This window comes from Arachis stenosperma, chromosome 5 (genome assembly GCF_014773155.1).
Source record: "Arachis stenosperma cultivar V10309 chromosome 5, arast.V10309.gnm1.PFL2, whole genome shotgun sequence".
In the NCBI taxonomy this organism is placed as follows: Eukaryota; Viridiplantae; Streptophyta; class Magnoliopsida; order Fabales; family Fabaceae; genus Arachis; species Arachis stenosperma.
The window spans coordinates 340,912-357,459 of NC_080381.1; the positions used below are offsets into that span (position 1 = coordinate 340,912).

At 30.2% G+C, this 16,548-nt stretch overlaps 2 protein-coding genes across 3 annotated transcripts; both read left to right on the forward strand.

Annotated features, from left to right (window-relative positions):
• Window positions 1-315: 315 nt before the first annotated feature.
• Window positions 316-7,927, forward strand: LOC130979015 (MADS-box protein JOINTLESS). Of its 2 annotated transcripts, XM_057902358.1 has the most exons (9): window positions 316-508; window positions 793-978; window positions 5,703-5,781; window positions 5,876-5,940; window positions 6,033-6,132; window positions 6,353-6,394; window positions 6,589-6,630; window positions 6,985-7,151; window positions 7,697-7,927. In XM_057902358.1, the coding sequence occupies exons 2-9, from the start codon at window positions 797-799 to the stop codon at window positions 7,713-7,715; spliced, it is 696 nt and encodes a 231-aa protein (XP_057758341.1). In that variant the 5' UTR covers window positions 316-508; window positions 793-796; the 3' UTR covers window positions 7,716-7,927. The 2 variants fall into 2 exon arrangements, with proteins under 2 accessions (XP_057758341.1, XP_057758340.1); XM_057902357.1 differs by lacking the exon at window positions 316-508 and having other exon boundaries at window positions 530-978.
• Window positions 7,928-11,069: 3,142 nt separating this feature from the next.
• Window positions 11,070-15,985, forward strand: LOC130982353 (guanosine nucleotide diphosphate dissociation inhibitor At5g09550-like). The gene is made up of 13 exons (XM_057906327.1): window positions 11,070-11,237; window positions 11,519-11,581; window positions 11,688-11,771; window positions 12,220-12,327; window positions 12,436-12,608; window positions 12,956-13,067; window positions 13,851-13,931; window positions 14,016-14,078; window positions 14,544-14,645; window positions 14,732-14,856; window positions 14,943-15,153; window positions 15,448-15,522; window positions 15,669-15,985. Exons 1-13 carry the CDS (start codon window positions 11,151-11,153, stop codon window positions 15,717-15,719), a joined length of 1,335 nt encoding a protein of 444 aa, XP_057762310.1. The 5' UTR covers window positions 11,070-11,150; the 3' UTR covers window positions 15,720-15,985.
• Window positions 15,986-16,548: the final 563 nt, after the last annotated feature.

The following is a 16,548-nucleotide window of genomic DNA, read 5'->3' on the forward strand; positions in this document are numbered from 1 at the left end:
AAAAATCAGAATCAACACTGTTTCGATTCACTCTTTGCATTTATTAAAAAAATAAAAAGTGCTTCCGTTTATGATATTAGGGTTACTTTTAAAATTAAGAATTGTTCAAAAAATATGTATAATAAAATAAATATATCCTAATTTAATTTTACGTGCATTAAAAATAATTTTGAATCATTTGTAACACTAAACAAATACATTTTAATATTTTTAAGAATATAATTTTTAAAAATATATTTCTTAATCAGAAAAATATATGAACATTATTAAAAAAATAAAAGCAATATGATTATCTAGTCCGAAACACACTATAGACTAACAACCAATTAGCAATTAATGGTTGAAATAACATTTATATTTTTGTCGGTCCAACACTTGCGAGATCCAAAGTCCAAAGACAAATAGAGAGCCCTTTAAGTTGATAGGTGGCTTTCATCTGAGAAGCCAGAAGCCAATACCAACATCAAAGGCCTTTCATTCCATCCCAATAAGGAAACAAATATCACAAGTACATTCCTCACACCAATTTTTATTTTTCCTTACTTAGCTAGATCTCAGATATTTTCATTTTTCTTTTTATACAAATTTCTGTGTAATTTAGTGTCCCACTCACACTAACCCACACTTTTTTACCCTTTTTAACATAAAACACGCCTCCCATAAATAGTCAATAAACCACTCAGCTTCAATTCTTCACTCCTTTGCTTTCATTTGCCTTGTCCATTTTTAGGTCATTCTATATCTTTTTTTTTTGTGAAAAGTTTATTACTTTCTTTTATTTCTCTTATCAAGATCGATGGCGAGGGAGAAGATTCAGATAAAGAAGATCGACAACGCCACGGCCAGGCAGGTCACTTTCTCCAAGCGACGGAGAGGTCTCTTCAAGAAAGCGGAGGAGCTCTCCGTTCTCTGCGACGCCGATGTTGCCCTCATCATTTTCTCTTCCACCGGCAAGCTCTTTGACTACTCCAGCTCAAGGTTTCTCTCTCCTCTCTCTCTCTCTTCGCTCTTAATATATTATTTTTAATCCGCATAAACAAAATTAACCATTAAATCACATTCGTCTATATAAAATGTATATTCAAACATAAGCGACCAGAAATATATATATATATATATTTTATTATTTTATATTTCGAATAAAATAATTATTTCTTTTTTATAATAGCATAATTAAAAATTTTTTATGCATATACAATTTTTGTATTTTTTTTTTACCGAAAATAAAAAGACTTGAACCTATACTTTTTAGGTGAGAATAGGAAAATGTTGCTTAACTAAATAAGTGAAAAATGATTGATGGTCTTTCTTTTGGCTGTAGAGTCTATATATACCATATTACCGTGTTTAAGTTAGCAACAATTACAATTATACCCGACGACATTTTACTCCCTTTATTATATATATCTTGTAGTAAAAATTAAATTTATGAGTTCGATAATGAATGTTTATTAAAGTTGGCGTTTATACATTAAACACAAAATTGTGTTATATATATATATATATATATTATTATTATTTAGATAATTTTTTTATTAATATATGATTTATTTTTTTATTATATATGATTTTCATAATGATAATAATCGAAGTAAGGGTGTTAACAGCACGGTTTGGATCCGCTGTGAAAAAAAAATAAATCCAATCCGAAGTATATATAATTTAGGGTACCCTATAATTTATTGCAGTTTGAATTGGTTCGATTTAATCAATTTTTAAAATACAAAATTTTAAAATACTAATAATACATGAATAAGATAAAAATATAATAAATTATACATATTATATGTGAAATTTAAATTTAATAATAAAATAATAATATCATATCACATTTTCCGGTTTATATTTGATTGATTTGATTTTGAGAAATGAATCTGAAACACGATCTAGTTCATGTGATTTTTCAAAAATAAAATCCAACCTAATTCATATTAGTGCAGTCTTGAACACCCCTAAATACCAGTTGATAAATTATAGAATGTTTTGTTTTAATGGTGTTTATATAGAATTTAAATAAATTTTAGTATGTTTAAGATTGTTCAAGAAGTTCTTAAAAGGTAGGTCTTAGACGGATCGTAATGTCCTAGAAGATTCTAGAAAGAAGTGGATGCGCTTAAAAGACTCTACAACTAGGTAAGAATAATCTATAAGTGTGAGAGAAAAGTGGATAGCCTAAATATTTGTGATGAAAATTTTGGATAGCTGATCTAAAAATTATGGATTAAATTTAATTTTAACTGTTCATTTATGAGGTATATATATATATATATATATATATATAAGTAATTTGTTGTAAGGCCGTGTGTCTTAAGCAAAATAAGATATTATTTGTCCTCTTAGTGGCCTGGTGTCTAGATTCTTAAAAGAATTGTTCATAATGTGTAAAGCTGCATTTAGTTCATATAATGGTATGATATCTATTATCTTGAATATGATTTTTTTTTAAATGTTTCTAAAAACGTTTCATTATAAATTAGACTATTTAAATCTATTTAAAAATTCACACTTTCCAAGGGAAAAAGGAAAGCAGTACATAATCAAACGTGACTATCGGTGAGAAGAGATGGGAATTATTATTATTAAGCAACCTATATACAAAAAAAATTATTTTTATTTTTTGTTATTACTATTACTTTTACCTTAATTCTTTGATTTTAATTTAACGTTTCCCTCACTCCAAGATAAACGTCTTAACTACTTTTGACTACTCTATGATTCCGAACCTTTAACTAGCGTTAAATGTCCATAAACATTGAACTTTTTGTCTGAGCAAATGTCGCTAATCTAAATATATATAATTATAATGTCACATATAGATAGAGCTAAGCTATCTCTATGTCAAGTATTGTCAACCCAACCTTTGATGATTATTGTTTTTAATTTGCTTTATGTAAATGGAAATTTAAAGCAGCTATATTAATATTTAATTATGTATTATATGTAGGTATATGCATGCATACAACACATACAAGCAATACATTCACTAATAATTGCCTACTTTGCAGTGCAATTATCCCTCGTCCTCTACCCTTAACAAGCTTTTCTTCCATCATAGATTTATGCTCCTAAAAAAACCAAAGTGACATAATATAATATTAAGGTATCCACTTTTGGAGAATTAATTTATTTATTAATTGGTTACACGGTGGCTTTTAAACCTAAGACCTCATGTTAGTAACTCATATCTTTATTTTTCATGATTTAGTGGTTTAAAGCTTTCAAAACTTAGAAAGATTTAGGGTCCAAAGTAGTTCACGGTATTTGTATGTTTACACCAAACAATCTGAAGTAAATTAGATTAGAGATAGTGTTTTCCTTTACTTTGACCGAATACTTTAGAGTGTGTTTTATTTGCGTTTTTTATTTTATATTTTTATTTTTAGTATTTTTTATTTTTTGAATTTTGTTTAGGAAAAAGTGAAACCAAAAAATAAAAATAAAAAATATGATTTTATTGTTTTTATTATTTTTACTTTTTCTTTCATAAAATTCAAAAAACAAGCAAACACTGAAAATAAAAATAGAAAATAAAAATGCAAACTAAACGCACGCTTAGTAACTTAATATCTCTTGCTTGAAAAAACGGATTAGTCTATTATCAAAACCTATTGCATTTGTATTGTTAGCTTCATGTTTGGTAGTATATTCTTTTAATTAACTACAAAAATGATATATAGACACTAAAATCAGTCACCATGTATATAAATACATATATTGTTTAACTTATTTTTAATATGTATTTTATATTCTATTATATATTTTATACTAATGGTTGATTTTAGTGTACACCTAATTAGCATGGTTAATTCTTGTAATTAACTACAAAAATACTATTGAAATACACAAAAAAATACATTAAAAATAAATTAAATAATATATGTATTTATACAAATATAAATAGTGACTATTAGCTGATTTTTTATGGACATATACTTTTTCACAATTCTACTTTGCTCCAAACTCCCATTTTTCACATTTTTCAAATTGAGGGATTTTATGAAATTTAAATTTAAACTATTTTCAACCATTTTCAACCATATTAGATATATATTATAATTAACTACCACAATCAGTCATAAATATATAATACACATTAAAATATAAAATACATATTAAAAATAAGATAAACTAAATATGTATTTATATATATAAATATGGTGGCTGATCTTTGGTGTGCAATAGCATTTTTGAATTATTTTTTATTTCTAATAAATTCTTGTATTACATTTATTATTATTTAATTATTTTATACTTAATATGTTAGTAAACAATAAAATTGAAAAAGAATATAGTAAATGTCATGCAGATTCTAAAGATTGTTTATTATATTGCTTAGAATCTAGTGGCTAATAGCCAAAAATCTAAGAATAATATATGGAGCTCTACTTTAACTGAATTAGTTCAACAAATTGGGTTATAATATACTAGACAAATTTTATATTAAAAAGTTAAAGATTATTCCAATCTCAAAAAGCAATACTCCATTCGTTTTTAAAATAAGGGTCGTTTTCACTAATACATTCAATGAACCCAAAAGGTAAAAGCTGACACTTGTTTTAAAATGGAGTATAATATAAGATCAGAGAATTTGTCACAATTTGAGAGGATGAAACAACTCATGCACATAACCATATTTGTTCTTGCACAACGTAATATTCTAAGATCTATATGCAATATAATTGTAGCTATGAGGGTTAGGACTTGGGGTGGTGGAGACAAGAAAAGACTACAATGATTCCGATGGAATTTGTTGTCCATTACTTTGTTGCCTAAATCTTGAAAAGAATATCTACAAGTGTTTTTTTTCTCCCTTTAATAGTTCTTTAAGCATCTTATAATTATATTATTATTGGTAAAGAGATAAACTATTCCTTCTTTTTATATTATTATTAGTGAACACTACTCGAGTTTAGGGTCCTTCACATTTGGTGATACATTCATATGATTTTTTAATTTAAATATACTTAATAACAAGTATCCCATACTATTCTTTTTTTGTTGAAATGATTAGGCTCCTCTTAATTACAATAATCTTGATTTATTTATTTATATATCAACAATGCTAGGGAACCAACTCTATATAAGCCAAGAATCAGCCAACTGGTAAACCAGAGGCACTAGTAATCTTAACCGGATATTGCTACTAATAGGCACACGGATGTTTCTTTTTCTTGTAAATTGGATGGTTTTGGATATGATTTCTATGTTTCATGTGTTACGCATTAATAAAACATAATTAATTATATGGAACCAATTAATTAATGATCAAAGCATCTGTTCCGTAATTCTCTCTTATCACTAGCGTATCTTCCCTTATGTTTTGAATGTGGTCAACAATAATTTAAAAAACAAATTAAATTATAAATTAATAAAACTAATTATAATTAATTATGTTGTTCCATTCTTAACTGATTATTAGTTGGTTCTATATACTTTTCCTTTATATATATATCACTCTTTGAGAGAGATGTTTTAACTACATATTTTTGTTTATTCATACCCGTTTCTAAATTGTTAGAATATAATTAGGATGAATTAGGAATATTTAGTATGATCCTAACTATATTCTAACATAAATAATGAAATTAAAAGATGTGTGTGTTGGATAAAATCAATACAAATAACACATGTCAGTTAATTTAATTGGCCTGGGAAGCATACATTATGTGACTTTGATGTAATAAATGTTCTTATATATGAAGTATGAAGGAAATACTTGAAAGGCATCATTTGCACTCAAAGAATCTGGCAAAGATGGAACAACCCTCTCTTGAGTTGCAGGTTGGTGCACTTATATGTATATAATATGGTTATTAATTATTAATTTATTGTTACAAATCCTCCATTTAATTAATTAGTACTTGCAATAATGCAGCTAGTTGAAAACAGCAACTACACCAGACTTAGCAAAGAAGTTGCTGAGAAGAGCCATAAACTAAGGTCACTGGCTACAACTAACTCTCACAATTTTCATAGCTTTTTTTATTTTTTATTTTTATATTTGGTGTGTTGAAATGCGTTAGTGTTTAAAGGCAGCTGAGAGGAGAGGATCTTCAGGGATTAAATATAGAAGAATTACAACAATTGGAGAGGTCTCTTGAAACTGGATTAGGCCGTGTAATAGAGAAAAAGGTATATATATTTTAGGTGAAAACTCACATGCACGAGTTGTTTACATGTGAAGTTGTTAGTTGAGAATCGTTAGATGATTTGACATGTTTGACTAAATTGTTATCTAACAGTTTTTAACTATCAAATTTATATGAAGACAACTGCATGTGAGTCTTTATCTATATCAGTTATTAGCATTATCACTTATATATAACTGAATAATCTTTGTTCTTTAATTCAGGGAGAGAAGATTATGAGTGAGATCACTGACCTCCAAAGAAAGGTTGGAAAAAGTTATATTGGAGATATTCCATTGTTATTTGAGTATCCACTCATTGAGAATGATGTTTCATGAATATATGAGTATATATAGTTATCGTTTCATGCTTCTAAGTTCTAATTAAATAATAAGTTAAAGAAGTTGTTAAATTTCATTTTATTTCCTAATATTAACTTACAATAACTCTTGTCCTTCAGGGAATGCAATTGGTGGAAGAAAACGAGCGACTAAGGCGTCAAGTATATATGTGATCCTATCTTTATTAATTATTTGTGTGATGTATTTATTTATTTACGAGTGATTATACTACGTGGACACCAAAATCAGTCACCAAATTTAGTCATCAGTACAAAATACATGTTAGTACAAATACATGACTGATTTTGGTGTACAAATAACATTTTTGATTTACTTATAATTGTTTTGCATGCATGCATGCATTATCTATCTGAATCTAAATTATTACCCAGCATAAATATCATGATTTTAAAATTCCTTAAGGGTCAATTTGAATATTTATTCTATTTACTGAATTTATTGCATCTTCTAATGAAAATGTGTATATATATGTATGTGTTGTTGCATTGAATTAGGTGGTGGAGATTACTCATGGGAAAGGGCATCATGGTGGTGGTGAATCTGAGATCATAGTTGGGGAGGAAGGCCAGTCTTCAGAGTCTGTTACAAACGTTTGCAACTACTCCAATAATAATACTAACAACAATAATAATGATAGTTCAGAAATTTCACTCAAGTTGGGGTCAGTTTACTACTTCACTTTATACTTTATTCATTCTCACATATATATTATTTAATATGAGTAAGTATAATATTTGGTAAAAACTCAGGTAAAGTCGGCTTCACGTGAAATTGATATCTGAGATTCCTTAGATGAAAATTTAGTCAAATCAGTCAAATCATCTAACGATTCTCAGGTATCAACTGCATCTGAGTTTTCACCATAATATTTGCTAACTTTTTTTATTACAAAATTATTTTTAAATTCTTATGTTTTGGAATATTTAAAAGTTAAAAAACAGAATTTAGAGTTTAGATTTTTAAAATTTAGAATAAATAATTTTAAAAAATTGATTAGTCGATAATGTAGAATAGGACAATGCATTATTCACTACGAATTTTTTAACCACTGAATATTTTTTTCGTATTTATTGTATTACTTAAAAAAGAAAAATAAAAAGTGGTGCAATGTTGGAATGTTTATTATAACAATAGTGTATGCAATGTAGGAAAGGTGGACTTGGTACAATTTTCGTTTTGATGAAAATTTTTCACAATTATTTGCAGGCTATCGTATTCTGGTTAAGGATCTGAGTTTCACTCTGGCAAAGATGAACAGAGATTAGATTATGGTCTAAAAATTAAATTTGCTAAATTAATCTGGCTCTTGGTGGAGTGATAATGGTAATGTATAGGTATAATTGTAACGACTTGTACGTGGTTTTTTCATCATCCAGGAACTGATTTTGAAAAGTAATTGAATGTTTCAATTTTCAAGTCACATTTTAACCTCTGCAATTAATTAATTAATGAGGTACCATCGGCTCTCAAGGTAGAAGAAATAAAGGTCTGATATCTTTGCAGGATTTAATTGTTGGGAATGAGAAGTATGACCACAATCCAATCAATCATGTGTCAAATAATTTGTTATTGTTATTATATTAAAATGTTAATATAATAAGTCCTTGATTAAATTTAGAAATTTATCATTGTGATAGTGATCACAATATTGAGAGATGAATCTATTATAATTTAATCTAAATTGTTCTTGGTCATAGAATTATTAAAAATGACATTAATAATCCGGAAAGATCAATATATATATTATAGTCTTCATTGGATGAAGATTAATAGATCTCAATTATTAAATTATATATATAGATAGTGCATATAGAGATATGACCATTGAACTGACTCACTGAAAATTCTTAATAGTTATAATTACTGTATATTTGTTAATAGGATATTCTCAAGATGAATATAGTAATAGAGTTTCCTTTGACCTGTGACTGTCATAGTAATTAACAATATATTTATTATACTTTGATTCCGGACACCTAATACCCTAGGGTGCTAGTTAAATGGATATTGGGTATGATTTAAATACTTGTAGAATTAATGATCAGTCAATAAGGAATCCGTCAACTCTCGGTAAAGAGTTTGAGCTCTATGATTATAATGAATGAGATGAATAAAACCTTGGCCAAGGGAATTGAATGAATGAAGAAATGAGTTTCTTAGGTCATTCACAGTTCATTATAATAATGGTAACAAGTTAGAGTTTGACAATTAAACCATATTCTAAGGGTTAACCAAGAGCTATAAAGATGGAAGGAATTATACTTTATTCTTCTGAGGTTCTTAGTAAAAATATATTACTTCATACTATCGGGTCGTTGAGGAGTGTTGCTAGACGCCAACCTTGGTTAGTAAATTTAGTACGACTAATTTACTACCCGCTTAGTATTGAACATATGGGGTCACACACTAACGAGAGAGTAACAAGAGTTTTATTCCTTTGCCAATACACACATAAATATATGTGAGCCTAATTCTTGGAGAAGAATCTTATGACATGCAAAGAGTTGCAAGAGATTTCTCAATTTAGATCAGATGTCTATTGGTCAAGGAGTTGACAGCAAAGGTTGGTTTCGGTGTGGATGCGCATAACACCTTCGTACCATCAAAGGAGAAAGTGATTTTTACTAAAACGTCTAAAGGTATTTAGATCTAATCTACTATATATTTATTATTGGAATAAAATTTAAGCACAAAAATAAATCTTTAGAATTACTTTCTTTTTTCTTTCGCTGCGTGTTATGAACACATGGTAATCCATCATTAATTTGAAATGTAGGTTTGTTACAATAATGGATTATAGCTAACGAATACAATCTTGATTAATATTCATCAGTCACGGACAATTCATATGTTAATATTTCTCATATTATGAAGAGATGGAGATGAACAAAAGTTTTCCTTCTCATTAATACATTTTTTGTCTTCTTAAAGTGGATATGAATATGAATAATATCTCTATCTCTACTATATAATATACATAAAGCTATTAATATAACACTCAGATTCACAAAATTAAATAAATCAATAACCCCCATATAAATAGCCAAACTAAGCAATCACAAACGAGCAAAAAAAAAAAAAAGGGGGAACACGAGCTATATATGTTTTCAAAAATTAAAATCTAACTGATGTGAGCTATTTATTTAAACTCAAATAGTCTAAGCGATTAGTTGAAAGTAAGATTAGAAGTGAGTTGAGTTAGACTAAGTTTTAACTCAAATTTAACTCACGAAAATTAAATTTAACTCACAGTTTAATAAAAATTATACTTTTTATGTGTATTAATAATTTAATATATATATAAAAATTAAACCAATTCATCATGGACTACTGAGGTGAATTTATCTAAACTCAAATTCCATTAATTTAATTTATAAGTACACCCTGCATTTATACTCTTGAATTTGTGGCTAACCCTAAATTTCATACCACCATCTAAGTTGTAATAGTCTTCATCTGTGTTGAAAAATAGAGTTTTTTCGTACATCCCGTCCAAATCCAACTTCTAATAATGATTGAGTACAGCTGATAAGGCCAGAATTGATTGCGAGACAAGAAGAAAATACCGAACTTATGCTTCCATCGGCGTCTCGGTACAGACTCCTTCTCGTTATCATCTTCAGAAAAACCACTATTGTTGCTGTCCGCAACATACTCCTCCTCCGATTCCTCACCATCCACGTTCATGTCTTCCACTCGCAACGTATATCGATGGTGGTATAATAGGTGAGTCATCCTGCACAAAATTCGAGTAGTCAAATCCATCACCATCAACATCACCGACTTCCGCAGAAAACTCCATAACTTGTTTCGCCCTGATTTTCCTATGAATGTCAAATATGAACTGCACATGCTCGTCGTCATAGAAGTAAAACAGGCGAAATCGGAAAACTCAATTTTTCATCGGTGCTAGCAATCTATACCCCACCCTTTTTATCTCTTTTCTCCCACCATTACCAACGCTACTCAATATCAAACTCTTCAACTCGGACAAAGAGTTAATTTGCCGGGTGCGCAACATAATGAGATTATCACACTCAAATATGATCCCAATGTCATTGTTTTTCATATGACAATTGGGATACACATTTACAACCACATATCCACTACCACTAGACATTTTAGCTTATTTTTTGGAATAAAAATGGAAGAGAGGAAGAAATGAGATGTTTGTGAAAAATACAAAAGATTGCACATCCTTTTACAGTTGTTGAAAATTATCGTAATATATCTCGTTTACACTGTAAACGCCATAATATTAGATATATAAATAAATTATTATTTAAAAAAAGATGTATTACCTCTCTTATTAAATATATAAATAAATTTACGGCAAGTGAATTTTTTTTTTTGTTGAATGACTCAATAATTATTCAAATTTTTTACAAAAATTCACATCAAATAAATAAATTATTTGTTAAATACAAAATATATTCGTACATGACCGTATCCGTATGAGTACCATTTTGGTAATTTAACCATTTTTTTTGTTTGATAGTGCTTGGGCCGTTGGAAACGCGGTTGGTATTTATAGCGGTAAATCCGATCCTCCCGGGAATTTGTTCAAATTGCTCTTCACTCACTCCTCTCTCTCCATTCTCTCTCACTCTCTCAATCTGCACTCTCATTTTCTCTTTTCTCTTTCTCTTTTTCTCGCGCCATGGATGAAGAATACGATGTTATAGTCCTCGGAACCGGACTCAAAGAATGCATCCTCAGCGGCCTTCTCTCCGTCAATGGCCTCAAGGTACTCTCTCTCCCGCACATTCTCCTCTATTTTTTTCCTTCGATTTTTCGTGAAATCACATGCGCAATTATGGATCTAGATTTTAAAGAGGAGCAACAAGGAATTCTTATTGAGAAAAAAAATAAAATACGATTGATCTAGATTTGTTGTTTTGTTTTGTGATCGACTTGTACGAGACGAATCTGAAATTCATTAGTCAAGGTATATTATCGATTTAGAGTGTGGATAAATCTGAAAAAAACTGCGTTCACTTACGCGCTTGGATTTGGATATCGGTTCAGGTGTTGCATATGGATCGGAATGATTATTATGGAGGAGAATCCACGTCGCTTAATCTTAAACAGGTAAATAATGTTTGCCACTCTCATTTTGTTTAGGATTTTCAAAGCGTATTATATGATCGGAATTATAATTTAATATCACACATTAACTGTCACTAATTTCTTGTAGTTGTGGAAGCGATTTAGGGGGGATGACAATCCTCCAGAGACTCTGGGATCAAGCAAAGAATACAATGTTGATATGATTCCTAAGGTACACACATCCTTTCAGAATTTTCTTAATCCATCTTATTTTGGATATAGAATTTGCGATATATTTTATTTTATTTTATTTCTTAAATAAAATTTTCCAATAATGGTAATCCCCCTTTCGAGAAATATTAAGTTTGTTCTCCAGAAATTATTATGGAATACTTCCTTGAAAGACCTTATTACCTTAGTTGATATGTGTACTTATTTTTTTTCTTTTTCTTCTTTTTCCAAGACCATGCGACTCATTATCGTTAACCATCAATGATAATAAAAGAATTTAACTATATACCGTCTGTGTAAAGGAATTTTATACAAAAAAAACAAGTAATAATATATTCTCACATTAGAATTCACTACTTAAAAAGTCATGTAAATATCTGAGTACGTAAGACCTATCACACTTTTAATTAACCTTTTCCCACTATATTGTTTTCTTTATGCTTAAACAGTTCATGATGGCAAATGGCGGTTTGGTTCGTGTTCTCATCCACACTAATGTGACCAAATATCTGAGTTTCAAGGCAGTAGATGGCAGCTTTGTTTACAACAAAGGAAAGGTTTGAAGCTAAATATACGTCTCTGGCCTAGAATCAATCATATTCAATACAAAACGCCATTCTCAAGGTCGAATTCATCAAGCTGATGAATTTCAATCCTTCTTTCAGATTCATAAAGTACCAGCAAACGATGTGGAAGCTTTGAAATCCCCCCTCATGGGGCTGTTTGAGAAGCGGCGAGCTCGGAAATTTTTCATTTACGTACAAGACTATGACGAAAGTGATCCAAAATCTCATGAAGGAATGGACCTTAACAAAGTGACAGCTAAAGAACTCATTACGTACTGTATCAATAACATTCCTCTGAGTTTCTTTTTCCTGTGCTTGTGTGTGAAGAATTTGAACAACAAATGAACAGTTATTTCTCTAATATGGACACTCAATTTTGTTCAGGAGGAACTGTCAAACTCAGCATGTTCTGTTGGATTTAAAACATATCAGTGGAGTTAAATAATCCTTTTCAGTAAAAATGAAAAAATCATATATGACATGACTTTAAAGCTACTGAAAGAGAGATAGTTATTAACACCTATTAGAGGAAGGACGTTCTTCTAGAATGGTTATCATCCTATATGACTATTCATAACTTTCTGGTTTGTATAATAACTTTGTTTTTTAATTTAATTAGGAAATATGGTTTGGATGACAACACAATTGATTTCATTGGCCATGCGTTGGCTCTACATTTGGATGATTCTTACTTAAATCAGCCTGCAATGGATTTTGTGAAGAGGATTAAGGTATCTAATTTTCCCTTATAGATATATTTCTGGTGCAATACTTCTTGTTTCCTGCATTTCTGTGTCGAACTTAACTATTTCTTTAGGATTAAATTTCCATGTCAGTTTGTATAAGAAGCAGAAGAAGCAAGATAGCACCAGGGTGTTACAACACCGGAATAGTATAATTTCGTGTATTCTGCTTATTGAGAAACAACTTTTTCCTCTTTTGGTTCTTGGGACGTCCCATAGACTAAGAGCACAAGAATTGGGAATGTGGGGATTTATCGCTCACCACAGAAACACTACGGAACCAGTACATCCAGTATAATTATTACTTTTCTTCACTGGGAATATGCCTGGTGCATTTAACAGAATAGAAGTAAATTTGTTTATAAAGCCTTCTACATTAGGGAAAATTAATTAAAAGAAAAAAGAAAAAGGGGGATTTTCTAAAACTTCACTGTTTTAGCAAGAAGGGATTAGTGTCTTGCTTACTAGCTATAAATAGCACCTTCTGATTTTCTAGTTGAAGAGGCTAAAGCATGCAATCTTGTAAGGGATGAAGTTGTAAACCATAAAGCTATTTTGAAAACTTTAAGTTATTTCAAACTTCAAATCCAGATATCAAATATCATTGTGCCATTCCATATTTGACGTTTTTGTTAATCCGAGAATTTTTTCTCTCAGTCATGCCATGCCTAGCTCGTTCTGAAGCACAACCAATCATAACCTTTTCATTGAGGAGTTGTGAATTGTCCAATTTCGAAGGCCTAATCTAGTTTAACTTTGTTTTTAATAAAGCTATATGCAGAGTCTCTAGCACGCTTCCGGGGTGGATCTCCGTATATTTACCCACTCTATGGACTGGGAGAGCTTCCTCAGGTTTTTATGACATAACTAGAATATTAAAAACTACCCCTTGAGAATATTTTATTTACTTTGACTGTAATGATACAAATTCGGCAGGGATTCGCTCGTTTGAGTGCTGTTTATGGTGGCACCTACATGCTAAACAAGCCAGAATGCAAGGTATATTAATATATGCTTCACAATATACAAGTGGGGATGTTTATATTTACAAAGTTCAACCAATCTAATAATTGAACATAACGACTTTATGCCACTACTGTGTCCTACATTTATTGAACATTATGTGTACTATTTTTGTATACATCTCTCTTGTACACTTTTCATTTTTAGTATTAAAACTTAAAAGTGATTAATAAAAAAGAAGATAAAATATTTATTTTTTATACCACAAAAAAAAAAAAGATGTACAGGAAAATATATACACAAAAATAATAAAAATACTATTTCTATTGTTAACATGTAATACGGACTACATATAGCAGCTAAACATGTTATTATAACTTGTCGATCAAATTCAGTTTAGGATGCATGTGCATGTGTCCATACAAAAGCTTAAACGCTAAAATACTTATCGAGTTAACGGGGAAATGAATGATGCTAGTTTCTAGATTCTACTGATGACAGGTTGAGTTTGATGAGAATGGAAAGGCCTTTGGTGTAACCTCCGAAGGCGAAACAGCAAAATGCAAAAAAGTTGTCTGTGACCCTTCATACCTACCAGACAAGGTATGTTACTTATAATGATCATAATATAGGAATACTGATCCAAGTCTTATTCCTTTGAATGAAATGAAAATTGTATCTATCAATAGGTGAAGAAAGTGGGGAGAGTGGCCCGTGCTATTTGTATTATGAGCCATCCAATCCCCAACACCCACGACTCTCCATCAGTTCAGGTTATTCTGCCTCAGAAACAACTTGGGCGTAAATCAGATATGTATGTATGCCAACTTTTTCTAGATTAGTGAATTGTCTTTTTACTTTTTCTTTTCCTTATAGTAACTTGACTTTACCATGCTTCAGGTATCTTTTCTGCTGCTCCTACTCTCATAATGTAGCTCCAAAAGGAAAATACATTTCATTTGTGACAACAGAAGCAGAGACTGATAATCCTAAGGAGGAATTGAAGCCTGGCATAGATCTCCTTGGACCTGTGGATGAAATATTTTTTGATGCCTACGACAGATATGAACCCATTAACCAGCACGATGTTGATAGCTGCTTCATATCCACAGTAAGTATTACTTAAAGGGATCATGTTTCTTATCCTTTTATGTTTTTTAACACAAGTGTAAGCGGATCCCTTTGCTTCCTGAAACTTTATGCAAGAGAGCTATCATGGTTCGATATTCCATCTTCATCTTGTACCTTGCAAGATTTTTTAAACAATGATACGGCTACTCGCCTCTATAATTTTCTCTTAAATATTCTTATGTATTTACTTCTCCGGAAAACTGAACTCTGCCTTGCATATTTTAGCCGTATTTCTTGTAATCATTAATCATATTCTGACATATAAATTCTGCAGAGCTATGATGCGACAACACATTTTGAAACCACCGTAACAAACGTGATTGACATGTACAGAAAGATTACTGGAAAGGTAAATATTAGTTATTAGACTGTTATTTCAAGGTTATAGGACATGATAAATTTTCTTTGTAGTTAGATTTCAGCCATTGGAAGAAGTTTCTGATACTCTACTATTTCTACTAATTCCTTCTTTTTCACTGCTTTATATAAACTCAGGAGTTGGACCTGTCTGTGGATCTGAGTGCTGCCAGTGCTGCAGAAGAATGAAAACTGAGTTTTCAGTATACTTTTCATCAGCTTCACAGTGCTGACTAGTTGATATTAATCTTTTAGTATTTTCCTCGAGGCTGAAATTGATCAAGGCTTGGTTTATGTGCTTTCTCACTCTCCAAGTCTATGGAGCCAAGAGAATTATTGTCATGCAGTTTGTTTTTTCTTGTTACGAACTCTTAAGGCATTAGCCTCTTGAACATGAGAAAACAAAGTTTTTCCTTTATTTTCAACAAAAATGTTGTATCATCGAATTAGTTAAAATAGAGTATTAAATAAGTAATTTTATGTTCAACAAATTATTTTTCTTCAAGTAGTTATTGATAGAAAAATATAGATATAAGGCTATTATGAATTTATTCCAAATAAATATCTGTAGAAATCTTTATTTTGGTCTACACCTGAGTTTTATGATCACCCAATGGAAATTGGGATCTCTTCTAAGCATTGATAGAACCTTGCTTTGTAGGATCAGTAGCATCTTTCAACATAATATTAACACACTTGGCCTCGATGTAATAGCACAAATAGACTTGCATTGTGAATTTACCGTGTTCATGTACCATATAAGCATATATGTAAGACTGGCTCAGTTGAACTTGCCAGTGCCATGGAAAAAATATGCATTAGAAAATTTAGCATGCAGAAAATTAGTCCCTCCTCAACTTCACTTGACAATGGACTTATAAAGTCACAAGGAATCTTCTTAAGTTGGAATTACACGCATTAATTATGTAGACTGATGCTATATGAACCCCCTTTTGTGTAGGACAGTAAAGTCAAGAAAGAGAGAAGAAAAAAAAAATTATACTTGTACCAATTTTTG